The sequence below is a fragment of the Erpetoichthys calabaricus genome, chromosome 6 (assembly GCF_900747795.2).
Source record: "Erpetoichthys calabaricus chromosome 6, fErpCal1.3, whole genome shotgun sequence".
Lineage (NCBI taxonomy): Eukaryota > Metazoa > Chordata > Cladistia > Polypteriformes > Polypteridae > Erpetoichthys > Erpetoichthys calabaricus.
Window position 1 is genome coordinate 83,183,891 of NC_041399.2, and position 18,103 is coordinate 83,201,993.

Below are 18,103 nucleotides of genomic sequence, written 5' to 3' on the forward strand. Positions count from 1 at the left end.
TCTTGCACAAATGAAGAAAGTTTACGTTTGTTCCCATTTGTGATCCATTATACTTATTTTCAATGTAACTCGGCACGTAAAGGTGAGAGACAAGTATTACCTTCTAGGAGTTCTGTAACCACCTGGAGTCAGTGGTCCTTTTGAACTCTCCCTGTCAATGGTCTCTGCAAATGTACCCTTGCCACTCCTCCACACAGCTACATATTACCACTGGTCCAGTGGTCACTACCTGCCAGTAGTCTGTACCACCTGTACTAGTAGTTTTGATACTGTGTAGTTCTGGAGCACTTCAAGAATCATTTGTCAGAGCAAGAAACAAACATCACAGAATCCTCTAAAGACCATGAAGACAAATATATGAATTTAAGAGAACAATCCCATAAAATGAGTTGGTAGTTAAAAGATGCCTGTTTCCAAACGTCATAAAACTCGGGTGTCATATAACTTGCTGTATGGCATTGCAATTTTTAATTTGTTTTGCAAAATGGAATACTTGGCATTTTTTCAGGGTGAATTTTATCTAATTTCATGTATTACTGTCTTATTGATCTTAATACTATTAGCATGGTATTTATTTTTAATTAGTCTTTTATGATTTATGAACTGAAAACAACATTGCTGCTAAACTGCTTAAGCATGTCTGCACCAATAGTATCTCTGTAGCCTTTACTGAACACATCAGTCCTGTTGTTTGTCCCAAAGCGTGTTGCATGCAGTTTGAAGGAATACAGGCACTTATAAATTAAATTCATTGGAGATGTTTCTCATAATATTTACTGTTTTAATCTCTTGTCAGGATGCAGGATATTCTACGGAAATGAAGGAGGATTCAGTGAAGAAATATCAATTTCCTGATGGGGAAATCTGGCAGGAACTATCCTCTCAAATGAAATGTCTGACTTGAATATAGAGGTGGCTTGTCATCTGGGATAGTGAGTTGCCTTGCACAACATTCTCAAAGATTCAAATAACCACACCATGTGCTTAAAAGAAGTGAGCAGGTCAAAGTATTTGCTGTGAAAATCAATGTAATTTTGTAATTTTATTGAAATCTTGGCATACAGAATTCCAAGTTTCAGGAAGCATATATTAAATGGCTTCTGTAATATTAAACTTCCTGTTTGAGTTTTACTATTTTGATATTATTTGCATCATAGTAACCATAGAGGCCTGTGCTGTTATCTTAATGTTTCAAAGCCATCCTTTTCTGTCTGTCTGAAACAGATACATAATTTATTATTTTGTAAAATAAAGGGTGGTATACTTCAGCTCAAGTATAACAGAGAACCGTAAACAGCAGAACCCAACCCTGGACAGTGCATAAGGGTGACTAATAGCTCTGATTTTACATAATTAACAGTGCCATGGAAACATCGTACTGCTGAATTTGCATTCTGCAGTTTTTGTGATGTGGGAAGAAAAGTGAAAAATCTGCAAAAAAAATTCCACACAGACAGTGATTGGGCTAAGATTAAAACACACTAGGGAGCTTTGAGGAGGTAGAGGTATTACTCTCTGTGCTACACTCAGTCAATAAAATAATTCAATGTAGTATCAGATTCAGTAAAACACAGCAGTTTTTGATGCTTACTTCCTTTGTTGAGAGGGTTTGTCACTTCAATAGTGAAACATTCAACTAATTCTTTCACTCTTAGTACATGGGCCATAAGCAATCACTTCCCATTGTCAGTAACAATGTTTCGCAACCAAGACTGGGTTGTATATAAATTGTGCATTAGTTAACACTTTCTGTAAATTATTTCTGGTGTTTAAGATTAATGGTATCCAAACTCTGTGCGGAGTGTACCTAGTCCTCATCTGTAATTAGAAACAAATTTTTTTTAGTTGTGCTTACCATTTAATTAAACATCTTGCCAGTGTACTTTGCTTATTGCTCACCACTGCACTGTAGATGAAGCCTATGCCATTTACTGTAAGTATCCATCAATCTTAGTCTTATGCCATTGTTTCTAATCCTCCCCATGACATATGGATCTTCCTTAGCTCTCTATAGCTTGTGCAACACCCTGTCATACCTCGTCTTCCTCTTTTTGTCTTCTCCTGGGGTTCCAGTCAAACACTCGACATGGGTTACTGTTTGGCCCACTCCTTTTTCTGGACTTAATGATTCTTGTGAGAGGCTCATGTTATGTTCATCTCAACTCAGAAATCTTTTAAGGTCATTGAAATTGCAAGACTTGTTGGAGACAAGTGTTCATGAAGACTAGCTGATTGTGGGAGAGGTACCTTGGATTGATACTAGGTTTCCAAATAGTAGTACAGACTTGACTTTGGCATTGAAGATCCTTATTTTAGAGTGTCTGCTACGGTTTTCATCTCTCCATTATGGATTCTACATGGTAAAAGCATGTCAGGCCTTAATGATTCCAGCTTTAACATCTCCATGTGTACCTCCGGACTTGTTAACAATACTGATAAGCAGAGGTGTAAAATAACAAAAGTACAACTACTTCATTACTTAAGTGCATTTTTCAGCTATTTGTACTTTACTTGAGTAAATTTCATTTAGGGCTACTTTTTTCCCTACTACATTTTTAGATCAAATAGTATACTTTTTACTTCATTACATTTTTCAGCAAGTACTCATTAGTCATTACACAGACCAAAGTATTGTAAATACATAAAAGACACCTATCAGGTGCATTGTCAACTTAGGAAAAGGAAAATGTAGGTGGCTTATTAAGTGAATATTCTAGTTTTGAGTGCAAGGGTGAACTTTGACTAGTGATTTATTTTGTTTTGGTCAAATATTGGATAATTACTCCACATCTGTTATTAAGTCTTCCACTGAATTGCAGAATGACCATCTATCCAGGTCTGGGTGGTGCTGGCAGCAGTCTAAGCAAAGATGCCTTAACACCCGTTTTCTTCTCCACCTCCACGAAATCCTCCCAGAGCATACTGATGCTTCCCAGGCTAGCTGACATATTCAATCTCCAGCTCCTGTTTGGACATGACCAAAAACATCTTACCAAGAAGGCATCCTAATCAGTTGCCCAAACCAACTCAGCTTGCTCCTTTTGATGTGAAGGAGCAGTGGCTATACTTTGAGCTCCTCCCAAATATGTGTATTTATCACTCTGTCTCAAATTTTGAACCCAGGCACTCTACGAAGGAAACTCATTTCTGCTGCTTGTATCTGTGATCTGGTTCTTCCAGTCACTGCCCACAGCTTGTGACCATATGTGAGGGCGGAAACATAGATTGACCAGTAAATTGAGAACTTCACCTTTCAGCTCAGCTCTGTCTTCACCACGACTGACCAGTACAACATTCTCATTACTGCGGACACTGCTCCCATCCCCTGATGATCTCCTGTTCCCTTCTTTCATCACTCAAGAACAAGATCCCGAGATACTTCACTTCCTCCACTTAAAGCAGCTACATCCCCAACCTGGAGAGGACATGCTACCCTTTTCCAGCTGAGAGTCCTAACCTCAGGCATGGAGGTGCTGAACCTCAACACAGCCACTTCACACTTGGCTGTAAACTGCCTCAGTTCGTGCCAAAGGACACAGCCCAATGAAGCCAGTATGATCACATCATCTGCAGAAAGCGTAGTTTTGATCCTGATGCCACTGAACTGGACATCCTCCTCTCCTTAGCTGCGCCTAGAAATTCTGCCCATAAAAAATTATGAACGGAGTGGGAGACAAAGGCCATCCCTGGTAGAGCCTCACACACACCAGGAACGGCAATGTGAACCAAGCTTTTACTTGCATTCCATTCCTGCTATAAACCACACGGATGGTGCACCTCTTCTTCCCCTGAGTTGCTTAACAGTTAGCCAGAATTACTTTGAGACCAATGGAAAGTTATTTTTTATGGCTTCACCGAACTCCTTCCATACCTGAAAATTTCCTTCCGCCACTGCCTTTGCCACACTCCAGAAGCTACCCAAGATTGAAAGGACTCCTTCAGTTTGACAGCTCCCTTTACTGCTGGCATTCACCATGACCAACTGCAAAATGTATGAATTTTATTTTCTCAGAGCTGCCCTTTTTATTAGTCTTTTACATGATTCATGAGAAAATATTTAAATTTCAGAAAATTGACCCATGTTCACAGCATTCTTTAGCAGAACATTAACTGTCAGGTTTGAAATTGCCATTTTATTGTGTTGTATTGAAGTTGAATGATTGTAGTATACTATTAATGCAAGTTGGTTTAATGCTTGTATTTGTGGGAAAATGTTCTGTAGAATTGAAATCTATAGGAGTGCATTAAAACATGAATGTTTATTTAGAGACAACCAATTGGTATATGTCTGGCTATGCTGGAAAGTTAATAATAATATGCGTTGAGTTTGTGGTTAATTCAATAATTTGCATGAGTGCTCGAGTGTGTAATTTTAAAGATAAAATTGGGTACCAAATTGATCAAAGGAAACCACAACTTTCTTAGAATTCTGAAGTTGTTATTACTGTTTAATGTAATACTTGCCCTTACAGAATCCTTCTTTACTTCAGTGAAGTATAATAAACCCAATCAGTGTTGATTTTCACTCATTTTTTATACTGTATATATATTCAAGTGAATTTTGTATTCTTATATTTGTATTTTATTAATAATTCTTTATTTTTATTTTATTATTCCTCTCTCTAGAGTAGGGGTGCCTCATCTACTGCTGGTAGGTATTCTACTGGGAAAGCACAATGCAAGTCATATCCACACTCACTAGTACCACACTTCAGTTTTGTACTGACCAAAAGCGTGCTTGCATTTGCATGATTCATTACTCTGTAGTGCATATCTACTTTGAAAGCAGATACTTTTTTACTTAAGTATTTTTTAATTGGAATATGTCTTACATCAGTGAAAGTAAAAATTTGAGAAAGTACTTTGACATTTACTTAAGTATAATTTCTGAGAACTTTTTACAGCGCTTCTGGTAAGGTATATGAACTGGTTTGACTGCCTCCAAGATTTCCTTTTTTACAGTAATGGTTACTTGTTTATCATAATACCAGTAACGGCACACTGCACGTGACTTGAGCATTCATCGTTTTCATACTCTTTCTCTGTACGTTTAGCATTCATTTGCTCAGAGGTTGATGCGCTTGCTGCTTCCTGAGCAGCTCTTCTTTTCTCCACTCTAGCAGCCCGCTTCTTCTTTTCTTTTGTCTGCATCTTTTTTCGTTAAAACTGATTTAAGCCAGTGTTTGTGTTGCAATTACTTAGTATGTTATCTTTAATTTTTCACTTAAGCTGGCACTTAAGTCTTCAACATGCCTCAAGAATGATTTAAGATATGAAGAGGTAAGGGAAGTGACGGCGAAGGTGGTAGGGATGAGAATGGCGCCTGTACAATTGTGCTGCACAGCCGCCCTGCTGGCCGCTGCCAAGAGTTGATTCTACAATAAAATAAATAAAAAGAGGAATAACCTTGGAGTTCAATCATCACCCCAAAAGTGGATAGTAGACATTATGTAGTATATGTGTAACAAATTTCAAGCCAATAGGTCAAACGGTTTGTGAGCTACAGGTGATTTAAAATCCTGGACAGACAAACGGACATTCACAGTAGCATATTATATAAGAAGAATATACTTTATTTGCCATTTACAATTTCTTGTTTTGAATCACATACCCCAACTTACTCATATCTGTGGTCATTCCAGTATCTGCATTTAAGACTCGGTTATTTTGCTTTCTTAGTTTTTATCTTCTTGACTGTCTGAATGACTTCATTTTTGATATTATCCAGTTTGACTTCCATGTCCCCCTTGCTTGTTGTTATGGTGATTACTGACTAGTTAACCACTGGATAATTTACTAAAATGTTCTTTCCACCAGTCCTGTTGTTCAAGCAACTTGCTAAGAACATTTCCATTTAATACACTTGTTGTTAGTCTTCCTGCCTGAAAGCTTTTTGAAAATAGGTTTGTTTTTTGGCAACTTTTTCTGCTTTGAATGATAAATTGCTTAACCCTTTCCTTTTATCTCTTTGCATGCTTCTCTTAATAGTTATACCCTCTCCTTTGTATTCCACTTAGACCTACTGTTTCTGGATCCTGTTTTTAGTATGTCTGGGTCAATTTATTGTTCTGCACCCTTCAGTCTTGGAGCAAGATTTGGCACTCAAATCATACAACTATGTCCATGTTTGATGCCAAGGTGAATGAATTATTTCTTTCTCATTTGTTGTCGCAATCTGCCAGTAGTTGAAAATGGTTACTAAGGGTGATAGAAAATTTATAGTTTTACCGTTCAAAGCTTGGATGAATCGTATTTAGTTTGATCAGTCTTAATGTATGTATGTATAGATAGATAACATGCTGAACTGTAAGAATATGACCATGTAAATTGCATTCATAAATATAGCAGTGCGCTTGGATTTTCAATCTGAACTAAAAAAAAAGAAACAGAAAACCTTCAGTATATACAGTATTGTGTAGTGTTCCTAAATAACCCAAATCTTGCAAGAGGAAAGATAAAAAGTTTCACGATTGCTCCAGGCACTACACATCCTAGAACAATCCACCACTATGCAAAAAATAATTTTACAAAAGGCAACAACCAACAGTCAGCAAATTTGGTTTTTATGGCTGGCTTTACATCGCTCCATTTACCAACATCCATGTCTTGTTTAGTGTCTGACAATTTCTCAATTTGCTGGAATTAACCAGCAGTAAAGGTTATTGCTGACATTTGACGTGTGTTCTTAAAAAGAGGGAGAATATATTTTATAATCTGGAAAATTACATTTCACAAGAAAAATAACTTACAGTAGATAATAACATGCATTTTTATGTAACTTTGAGATACTCGTACATTTTCATAATTTGTTCTCTCCAAATTAATTCCTCTCATCCAGTTCAAGGTTACAGGGGTACGAGTCTATCATGGCAAATACAGATGCATTATAGGAACCAACTCAGGACAGGATGCTAGTGCACCTCAGGGCACAGCCACTTACAGTTAAGTCTAATTATTTAGACAGTGACACAACTGTTATAATTTTCTCAGCTTTAAGGGCTTTACCAAAAATATTGTATGGGCCATTTAGCAATGGCAGCCATTTTTTCTGCACAGACCCAAACCCCCTACATTTTCCTGAGGCTCAAATGTATTTGGACAGTTGACTGATAAGCTGTTCCACAGCCAGGTTGGAGCAGTTCCTTAATTATTAATAATGTAAAAAGTCTGAAATCATTCCAACTGTGCAATTTCATTTGAAAGCTGTTACTGTGAACACTCAATGTGAGGACCAAAGAGCTGCCCATGCAAGTAAAAAGAGTTCATTAGGCTGAGAAAACAAAACAGAACCTTTAGAGAGATAGCAGAAACACAGGGAGTGTTCAAATCAACCATCTGGTCGTCTTCTTCTTTCAGCTGCTGCAGTTAGGGGTCGCCATAACAGATCATCTCCATCCATATCTTTGTGTCCTGTGTATCTTGTTCTGTTACACCCATCACCTGCATGTCCTCTCTCACCACATCCATAAACCTTCTCTTAGGCCTTCCTCTTTTTCTCTTGCCTGGCAGCTCTATCCATAGCATCCTTCTCCCAATATACCCAGCATCTCTCCTCTGCACATGTCCAAACCAGAAATCAACCATCTGGTACATTCTTAAAAGAAGGTACACACTGGTGAACTCAGCAACAGCAGAAGGTCTGGAAAAATCACAGAAGACACCCGTTTTGGATGACAGCAGAATCTTGTCTTTGGTGAAGATGAACCCCATCAGAACATTTTTAGCCAAACCAAGAACACTCACCAAAGTCTACAATCGAGAGAATACTTCATGAAAGTAAAGACAGTGTTTATCACAAAATGCAACCACTGATAAATCTCAAGCATAGGAAGGACAGAATACACTTTGCCAGAAAACGTTGTTAAAAAGCCTGTCCAGTTCTGGAACAATTGTTTGGACAAAGAAAACTACGATCAACATATACCATAATGTTGGAGAGAGAACAGTATGGAAGAAATGGCTTATGATCCAATGAATACCACATCATCTGTGAAACATGGTGGAAGCAGTTTTATGGCATGATCATGCATGGCTGCAACTGGAAGTCAGTCATTAGTGTTTATTGATGATATAACTGCTGGCAGAAGTAGCAGGATGAATTCTGAAGTGTATAGGGCTATATGCGCAGATTCAGCAAAATGCTGCAAAACAGACAGGACAATATTTCATGGTACAGATGGACAATGAGCCAAAACAGACTGTGAAAGCAAACCGTTTGCTTTTCAACGCAAAGTTATTGAATGTTCTTCAAAGGCCAAGTCAATCAACTGACCATGCATTTCACTTACTGAAGACAACCCTGATTGTAGAAAGTCTAACATACAAGCAGCAACTGAAGCAGTTGCAATAAAGGCCTGGAAAAGCATCACTAGAGTAGAAGTACCCAGCTGTTAGACTTGGAGACAGCCTGGGTTTCAGACTTCAGGCAGTCAGACTCTAAATGATTTTCAACCAAATATTGAAAATGATCATTATATTTATGATTGTTAGTTTGTCCAAATACTTTTGAGACCCTGGAAACGGGGGGCTCAGAAAAATAGTTATTCCTAAACAGCTCATAGTTTTGGAAGAAACCCTCAAAGCTAAAAAATCTACACTTTAATCACGTACTGATCACTTTATTTCATATCCATTGTGGTGTAGAGTTAAAATGACAAATTGTGCTACTGTCCAAATACCTATTGACTGAACTATATGTATGACCAGTGTAGTTGCCAGTTAACATGAATTGTTTTACAGAATGTGCAGCATGACAACTGTGCACGATTGTCTAGTTGAGCTAGTAATTGTCCTGTTACATGCCAGTTTCTTTAAGACTTTTTTTTTAAATTAGCAGGAGAACATGTTGATCCATTGGTCTCTGGGGGCATGAGTTTAATTCCTGTCTTTTCTATTGTAACACACTAACCTATGTTAGGTCTTTGTAGGTTTTTAAGAATCCCTACCCACAAATACATTTAACTATCTCTACAGCTGGCCTGTTGTGTGCACAAGTATATCCCAAGTTGGGACTGCACCCTGTTCCTAGTTACTGCTTTCCCTTAACCCATACTGTTAGGATGGGGTCCAGACCTCACTCTGCTATAAAAGAATAAAACATTAAGTTAATAATATAGTAAAAAGAAAAAAAAAATAAGTTAATGTCTGGTCATTACAAAATAAGAGTAGCCCAGGCTGCTCTTGCTAAGTTATGCTGTTAAATGAAATACTACATGCGACAGCAGTCTTTTAAAAGCTCATGCTGGGCTGCACTACTTTTAAAATATGAGTGCTACAGCTGCATTGAGAACGGCTTTTTTTTTTTCTTTTATAACATACCAAAGTTTTGGTAGCGGTTCAGTAAATGTTTCTTAGGTATAAATTTATGAAGCACATAGCAGCAGCCAAGCCACTCTCTCCTCTCTTTCTGCCTTAGAGTATTGAGAAAAGCCAAGCAAAATGACACCTTTTATTGACTAACTAAAAAGATTACAATATGCAAGCTTTCGAGGCAACTCGGGCCCCTTCTTCAGGCAAGAAGAGTATGCCTTAGAGTATAAATAGACTAAACCTGCATGAGAACAGTCTTGTTTCACTGGAGAAGAATGATGTACCTTTTATTAAATTAGACCAGAGAATAGATTGTGGTGGTGTTTTACTTGCATCAAAGGCAATTGCAGTAACCAGAGTCATTGTGATGGTATGTGGAGTATAAAAGGGCAATTTGATATGCCTGGTTATCAGTCATTTTTAAACTACTATCCTGTGTTCCTGGTAGTGCAAGTATTTTCCTTAATTTTAGTAGTTCTATTGAACAGCCTCATTTACATCTCAGGCAACTGTATGTTAACTAAAACAATGTATTTTCAAATTTATTACAAACATATAATTGCAGAACTACTGAAAACAAATGCAAAAATAAAGTTTTCAAAAGCAGTTTACTATTTCTAGATCCACAGACCAATACAGAACTTTGAAGAAAATTTTAAGGTGGAAACAAAATCATACATTGTACTGCAATGTACTCATACTTAACACTTCCTAACAGTGAAACTTATTTCAACCTTCACCACATAACAACTGAAGTTTTGTCCCAGTATGCTCAGAAAGAAGCTATTCTCACCTCTGCCTCCTATTCACACTGACCCATCTACCCATCATGGTACAGTAAGGCAATGGAAGTTTGGTCACATGATTTAGGTCTGATAGCAGGCTGGATTCCCACAAGCATATCTTAAAACTATAAACAGGCTGAGTAAAATAACTCAAACAAATGTTAACTAGACAATACAATCTAAGGTAACAAGACAGTGTGAGGATCCTGTACATAGCAACAGACTACCACATTTGAAAAATATTTTAAAACTGTTTGAGAAAATATTTTTAAAAGTTTTTGCATTTTCCCCAGTCACAGTAAACCAGTAGTCCCAATCAGAGATGTAGATGCAAGGTAGCAAACATTTTTCCAGAAACAGTTTAGAAAAAGAAAAAAAAAAAAAAAAAAAAGGTCAATGTAAGTGCTACTTACAAAATTACTAGAAAAAAAAAGGTGCAGTCTTTATTTATACAAAACCTGGATATATAAAAAAAAATTCTCATTACTGTCAAAGTCAATAAAAGTGCTTAAAATATATTACACCGCCATCTGCATTTTAATAGCAGGGTGAGGATTATAGTCATAAATTTCAAAGTCTTCTGCCCGGAATTCATCAATTTTGTCCACTTGTCGCAAAATCTTTAACTTAGGAAAAGGCCTGGGTTCTCTCTGAAGCTGTAGAAACCAAACCAAAAAAAAAAAATATATAAAACATCTAGAGAAACATTGTTTTTATATACAGGATATGAAACCTGTGCATTTGCTTTTTAACAAGACTTATTTAACAGGTTACATTTGTATAGAAAATAGCTCCTGTCTTAATGAATGTTAATTTAAAGTTCTGTATGTACATGAAATAATCAATTACTAAATTATTCAGTATACATATTAGGAAATACTGCAGCAAACATGGTTATAATTCACACAAACTTCACCTACCTGTAATTTTAAAGGTTCAATGTGGTTTATGTAGATATGAGCATCTCCCAAAGTGTGCACAAAGTCACCTGTCTAAAAACAATTGAGAATAGTCTGCATTATAAGTGAAGACGTGGCTAAGGCCTTGGACTTTACAAAAGGTCTCTCTATCTGCCAGGGTTCCACTTGTTAAAAATAAATAAATCTACAGAGACCACTATGATGTAACGTGTGAATTCTTAAGTGGGCTTGGAGAGTGCCATCAACCAAATACAGTTAAAATATTTAAAGAATTTGTATTTTATAACAGTTCACTGGCCATATTAAAGTTCAAATTACCTTAAGTCCTGTAATGTGTGCAATCATATAGGTCAGAAGCGCATAGCTGGCAATGTTGAAGGGAACTCCAAGACCCATATCCCCAGATCTCTGGTAGAGCTGACATGACAGTTCACCATTGCACACATAGAACTGGCAAAGTGCGTGGCAGGGAGGAAGGGCCATCTGAGGTAAATCTTTTTTAATGAATAAGAAAGTGGGGAAGAAATAAAAAACCAAATAGGATTTAAGTTCTCTGCAACACAATATAAGGATATTTATATAGATAAAAAAAATACTTCTACTTCAGTCAGAATCTAGTAACAGGAAATGCATTTTCAGTATTTCATAGGTATATGCAATAAAGTAACCATCTTTAAAGATTTAAAATGCACTTGCTACAATAAAACTCCTCTCTTTTTGTTTACAAATTTAGAAAAGCAGTGTAGTGTCAAATGTAGAAACAGTATTTTGTAAGTTTCCCAATCATATAAATTATTTCAAATTGGTTTAGCCATTTAGCAGTGATATGTATGGGCAGTTTAATTAAGCTAGCTATTTTTGCATCTAGGCAAAATGTCTGCCAGCTGTATACAGTGCAACTGTACAATAACATTGGGTGATCTTATAATTATGGAGAAAGAGGTGTTCACTAAGATTTTGATCACTTTCACACCTTTTAATACTCAACGTCTCAACATACAGTCCATTGCAGTTTTCACTGTGATGCTACTAACTGTAACTGTTTACTATCTTGTTTTCACTCAGCAGGAGCAGTGTATTCCATCTTAGTACTACAAGCTTTGAACCATTTTGAAGGAAACAAGAGTTTTCTACAGAGCCTATATAATGTAAAAAATATGGATCCTCCAGATCCATCCAAACTTTGGGTATTGGGACAGCAGTTCACTAGTGCAGGATGTAGAATTTTGCATTATGATGGAAATTCCTGTTCTAATTGAGTGCTTATTTGTATGCAAAAATACATAATATATTTTTACAATAAAAAAATGTCTGTGCACATTCTTTGGTTTTAATTTTTAATCAGTTAATGCTACTCCATACTATGTTACTTGTGAGTTGGATTAACTTATTTACAAAATGTAATTTCCTCTACATGACATTAGGTGTTCAGAAGTTGAACTTTTGTATGTGTGGTTACAGTTGATCTCTTGAACCATACATGTACAGAACTGCACCCAAAACTGTGGAAAATAGGAAGGTTTTGAAACGTTTCTTACAACCTGTCTAGGTACCTTAATTTTAGGAGATAAAAGAACATCAGTATTGCTAATAATGTATTTTCATCAAACCCTTGAACAACGGCTGCTGTGTGCTGCCAATTTACAAAATATATCAGTCTTGTTGCACAAATTTAACTTTTTCATTACCAAGAAGCCATAAGTTATTAGATATTACATATTTAGTATTTGTTTAAGTAAATTTGTTAGGGGGGTTGTGACTGTCCCAAGGAATCACTATCTTTGCATGCTATTATTAATGGTCTCTAGAATGCAGCATCCATTTTCATAACATAAACCTGTTCCAAAGTGTTTATGCATTTACTGATATTTTCCACAAGTGTGATAAAGCACATACCTTTTGGATTCCAGGCACACATAATGATCCTTCTATCTTCAGGATTTTTTTTTAATAGTGTCGATGACATTTTGTAACTGATCAATTCCTTTTCCTGTATAATCTGGACAATTCATAAAAATATAAAATAAAAAAAAAATTACTTTGGTGGTAGATTCGGTATATTGCAAGGTTGCATCTAATACAGCAAGTACTGGAAAATGTGTAAAGGTAAAATAAATTTTAATAGGTATTTGAATGAAGGTATTGTGCAGCAAATTTTCCATCTTTAGGAGTTGAAAGGTATCAAATAGTTTCCACACAATTAGAACTTGCACATATCTGTAGTTGTTACCCAGGTATCTGCACTGGTAGCAAGAGACAGGCAGAAAAGGATTAACAAAGATTAAAGGAAAAATGACACTGAATCAACAACGGTGGAGCTTTAGTCTTATTCTACAACAACCATTAAAGTTTTGAGTTTTTTTGGGTGGTGGCCGAAGGCGGGGACCTTGGCAGTCCGATCCTCGGCTACAGAAGCTGGCTCTTGGGACGTGGAATGTCACCTCTCTGAAGGGGAAGGAGCCTGAGCTAGTGCGCGAAGTTGAGAGGTTCCGGCTAGATATAGTCGGACTCACCTCGACGCACAGCTTGGACTCTGGAACCAATCTCCTTGAGAGGGGCTGGACTCTGTACCACTCTGGAGTTGCCCCCGGTGAGAGGCGCCGAGCGGGTGTGGGTATACTTATTGCCCCCCAACTTGGAGCCTGTACATTGGGGTTTACCTCGGTGGACGAGAGGGTAGCCTCCCTTCGCCTTCGGGTGGGGGGACGGGTCCTAACTGTTGTTTGTGCGTATGCACCGAACAGCAGTTCAGAGTACCCACCCTTTTTGGAGTCCCTGGAGGGGGTGCTAGAGGGCATACCTTCTGGGGACTCCCTCGTTCTGCTGGGAGACTTCAATGCTCACGTGGGCAAGGACAGTGAGACCTGGAAGGGCATGATTGGGAGGAATGGCCCCCCCGATCTGAACCCGAGCGGTGTTTTGTTATTGGACTTCTGTGCTCGTCACGGATTGTCCATAACGAACACTATGTTCAAGCATAGGGGTGTTCATATGTGCACTTGGCACCAGTACACCTTAGGCCTCCGTTCGATGATCGACTTTGTGGTCGTGTCATTGGACTTGCGGCCACATGTCTTGGACACTCGGGTGAAGAGAGGGGCGGAGCTGTCAACTGATCACCACCTGGTGGTGAGTTGGCTTCGATGGTGGGGAAGGATGCCGGTCAGGTGTGGTAGGCCCAAACGTGTTGTGAGGGTCTGCTGGGAACGTCTGGCAGAGCCCCCTGTCAGAAGTAGCTTCAACTCCCACCTCCGGCAGAACTTCGACCACATCCCGAGGGAGGTGGGGGACATTGAGTCCAAATGGGCCATGTTCCGTACCTCTATTGTTGAGGCGGCTGACCGGAGCTGTGGCTGTAAGGTAGTCGGTGCCTGTCGTGGCAGCAATCCCCGAATCCGTTGGTGGACACCGGCGGTGAAGGATGCCGTCAAGCTGAAGAAGGAGTCCTACAGGACCCTTTTGTCCTGTGGACTCTGGAGGCAGCTAATAGGTACCGGCAGGCCAAGCGGAATGCGGCTTTGGTGGTTGCTGAGGCAAAAACTCGGGCGTGGGAGGAGTTTGGGGAGGCCATGGAGAACGACTTTCGGATGGCTTCGAGGAGACTCTGGTCCACCATCCGGCGTCTCAGGAAGGGGAAGCAGTGCAGTGTCAACACTGTATATGGTGGGGATGGTGCGCTGCTGACCTCGACTCGGGGCGTTGTGGGTCGGTGGGGGGAGTACTTCAAAGACCTCCTCAATCCCATTAACATGCCTTCCAATGAGGAAGCAGAGCCTGGGGACTCAGAGGTGGGCTCCCCCATCTCTGGGACTGAGGTCACCGAGGTGGTCAAAAAACTCCTTGGTGGCAGGGCCCCGGGGGTGGATGAGATACGCCCGGAGTTCCTCAAGGCTCTGGATGTTGTAGGACGGTCTTGGTTGACACGCCTCTGCAACATCGCATGGACATCAGGGACTGTGCCTCTGGATTGGCAGACCGGGGTGGTAGTCCCCCTCTTTAAGAAGGGGGATCGGAGGGTGTGTTCCAACTACAGAGGGATCACACTCCTCAGCCTCCCTGGAAAAATCTATTCAGGGGTCCTGGAGAGGAGGGTCCATCGGATAGTCGAGCCTCGGATTCAGGAGGAACAGTGTGGTTTTCGTCCTGGTCGCGGAACAGTGGACCAGCTCTATACCCTTAGCAGGGTCCTGGAGGGTGCATGGGAGTTTGCCCAGCCAGTCTATATGTGTTTTGTGGACTTGGAAAAGGCATTCGACCGTGTCCCTCTGGGAATCCTGTTTTTGAATAGGAAAACAATTTTTTTTCCAAAGTTGTTTGGTGCATTTTACGGCTACAGCTTCCTGTATGTGTTATTGTCAGAACAAACATGAGTAAGAATTTGTACTGCAGCAGCTACAAATGTCTAATACAAATTCAACTTCAGCTCCCTCCATAGTAATAACTTAAAATGGTAGACTACAGATTACTTTGCACTTGTACGATTGTCACTGATGGACATCTTATTCAATATGCACTCCTACTGCTCCCCTAATGTCTTATGAACAAGTGGAGAACATCTATCAAAAAACAAATCTGAGATATAAGCAACTGTCCACATTTAGTCTGATTTAAAACCCTAAGGTGCAATCACTCAACCACATAAGCATTGCATATATAGCACACACCACTTAATTTCTATTCTTTACAGGTCTTAAAGCTTCTCTTGTGTTGTTACATGAAACAGCTTTCTTCTTAGGTGCAGCTACACCCATCTTGTAATTCCCCTGTAGGTTTTATATCAGAGTGAAATGCTCAAAAAAAATGGTGAATGAGTTTCCCACAAGGCTACAGTGCAGTAAATGCTGTTTTAAGAGATTCAACAATCATTTAAGAAGTGAAGTTGTATTTGGCATACCTGCATGCATGTCTTTGTACTCTGCCCCAAAATGTCGCCACTGAAAACCATAGACGGGTCCAAGGTCACCTTCATCCCTGGATGTGAAACCACTTTTATCTAAAAACTCCCTGGAGCCATTTGCATCCCATATTTTCACACCCTTCTCTGATAGTTCTTTGGAATTTGTTGAACCCTGAAAAGGAAATGGGAATTTGAAATCACTAGCAATGACTACACATGTAATCAAAGTAGTCTAGGATAATTTTTTAAGCAATTTTTGTCATATTTTATACACTGGCATTGCATACCAGACACCTTAATGTATAAAATGTTAATGTGTCTATTTTGACTTTCATTAGGGTTGTTTTATGTTTATACCCTTATAATAAATAATAATAATAATAATATTATGAAGCACGGGGTTCAAGGTTTTAAAGCCTTCAGTGTGTGCAGAGTTTAGGCGGCTCAATACTAACACTTGGTACTAAATTAACTTTAATTTTAATAATCATTACCTTGATAAACCACAGCAGTTCTTCGAGTATACCCTTCCAGAACACTCTCTTGGTTGTCAACAGAGGGAACTGATCTGTATAGAGAAATGACTGTAAAGTTATACACTTTATTATAAATGCCAAAAGCACGCACTTGCCTACAACTGTCTGAAAAAAACGTTCATTCACATTAAGTAACCCGAGATTAATAAATCCTTTCCGTGGCCTCAGTTAAAAGCATTGTTCCAGCATCACTCGAGGCAAAGGAGGTACGAAAACGGAGTACGGCGACGCAATGCCTCGCACCCTCACGAATACTAGCCGAGACTTCAGTCGCCTATTAACTTCAAACGCAAATCTTTTGGATTAGGATACCAGGGTACTCGAAGAGCTACCCAAACGTGCTCGGCTCAGCGAGGCAGTAGCACTAGCAGCTGCGGCAACTTACTACCCCACAAAATGAATCCCACTGTAAAACTAATTGGACGATAATCGTAATAGCATTCACGACTAACATGGCATAAAGCTATATTAACATTTAACGTGTACAATCTACTGCATTTAAAAATATGTATAAAGTACTTGAACGACAAACATTTCACTATATTTAGAATGCATCCTTACGGAAAAAGAAACCGTCATTCTCTGTCTCTCCTAAGCATTCCCGCCACCCCACTAGTCAAACACAACTCTGCTGCACTCACCTCTCAGGCTGTATCGCGCCTGCATGCCAAATACCGACAGCACTCCAGTGCCAGTGCGATCGCCCTTTTTGGCCCCGTGTTTTACAATGTAATCCACCTGACCGAGATAACCAGGCTCGTCACAGAACATGCCAAAGCTTTCCCTGGGTTGTGGCTGTTGAGCGGCTTTAGGTTGCAGGGTTGCCTCACACGCACTAAGCTCTGAAGTTGCAGGCATGGTAGTAGAAATAAAAAAGACGAACTGAAGCGCGTTACATTAGCCAAAGATGCCTATCCAGCTTGAACCCCCTCACTTGTCAGAGGCAGTGGCGTGTACTGGCAGGACAAACAAAAACGGCGCCCAAAATATTCAAGCAACTCAGAAGAGCGGGAAGTGTAAGTTCTGGATAGGCGGGCCCTTTCAATAATATCCACCAATCAGGAGATGGCGGGCTAGTGAGAAAGGAGAAAGAGACGCCCAAGAAGAGCACGTGCCTTTTTAAATAATACGGTATAGGTCAACTGCTTACGCTGTTGTCGTCGTCAGTTCCGCCGAAAAACAAAGTGACGGCAGATTTTGTTTTTGTTACCACTACACGTCAATAATGCGGCATTTCGTGTATTTGTATTGCATCCATCGATTGTTTTAACCTGTTTATACCAAGACGCGAGTGCAAGTACCAAAGCCAGCGGGTTTGGGGACATCTGTACCCGGGCGCAGCATCCAGGGGGCGCCGAATTTATGTTTCCCATTGCATTTTGGCAAACAGGAGGGGGCGCGAAATCTTCACATGTCCCCGGGCGCTGAAAACCCTAGCTACGCCTCTGGGATCCAGTGCTGCTGTTGTAGAGGGCAAGGATGAATCTAATTCTGCATGGGACGTAAGCCGCACTCGTAACATTCGCAAAGTCAGGTTTTCGAGAAGGTAGAGCGTATTGTCGAACTCCGGGCGTGGAGGTCCGCAGTGGCTGCAGGTTTTCTTTTTTACCCTTTTCCTAATCAGTGATCAGTTTTCACTGCTAATGAACCCTTTTT

General features: G+C 39.6%; 2 protein-coding genes across 5 annotated transcripts in view; one reads left to right on the forward strand and one right to left on the reverse strand.

The window, feature by feature from the left end:
• The window catches only part of enosf1 (enolase superfamily member 1), a 44,815-nt gene extending 43,708 nt beyond the window's left edge, over positions 1–1,107 (forward strand). For all 4 annotated transcript variants that reach the window (XM_051928883.1, XM_051928881.1, XM_028803774.2 and 1 more), the window contains one exon: positions 797–1,107. In XM_051928883.1, the coding sequence (XP_051784843.1) occupies positions 797–904 (108 nt within the window). In that variant the 3' untranslated portion in view covers positions 905–1,107. The remainder of the gene's footprint in view (positions 1–796) is intronic.
• Positions 1,108–9,898: 8,791 nt separating this feature from the next.
• tyms (thymidylate synthetase) lies at positions 9,899–17,475 on the reverse strand. The gene is given in 8 exon segments (XM_028803777.2): positions 9,899–10,750; positions 11,015–11,086; positions 11,333–11,508; positions 12,911–12,962; positions 12,964–13,013; positions 15,909–16,083; positions 16,406–16,479; positions 17,089–17,475. Coding segments are annotated over 8 exon segments (954 nt in total). The 5' UTR covers positions 17,306–17,475; the 3' UTR covers positions 9,899–10,612.
• Positions 17,476–18,103: the final 628 nt, after the last annotated feature.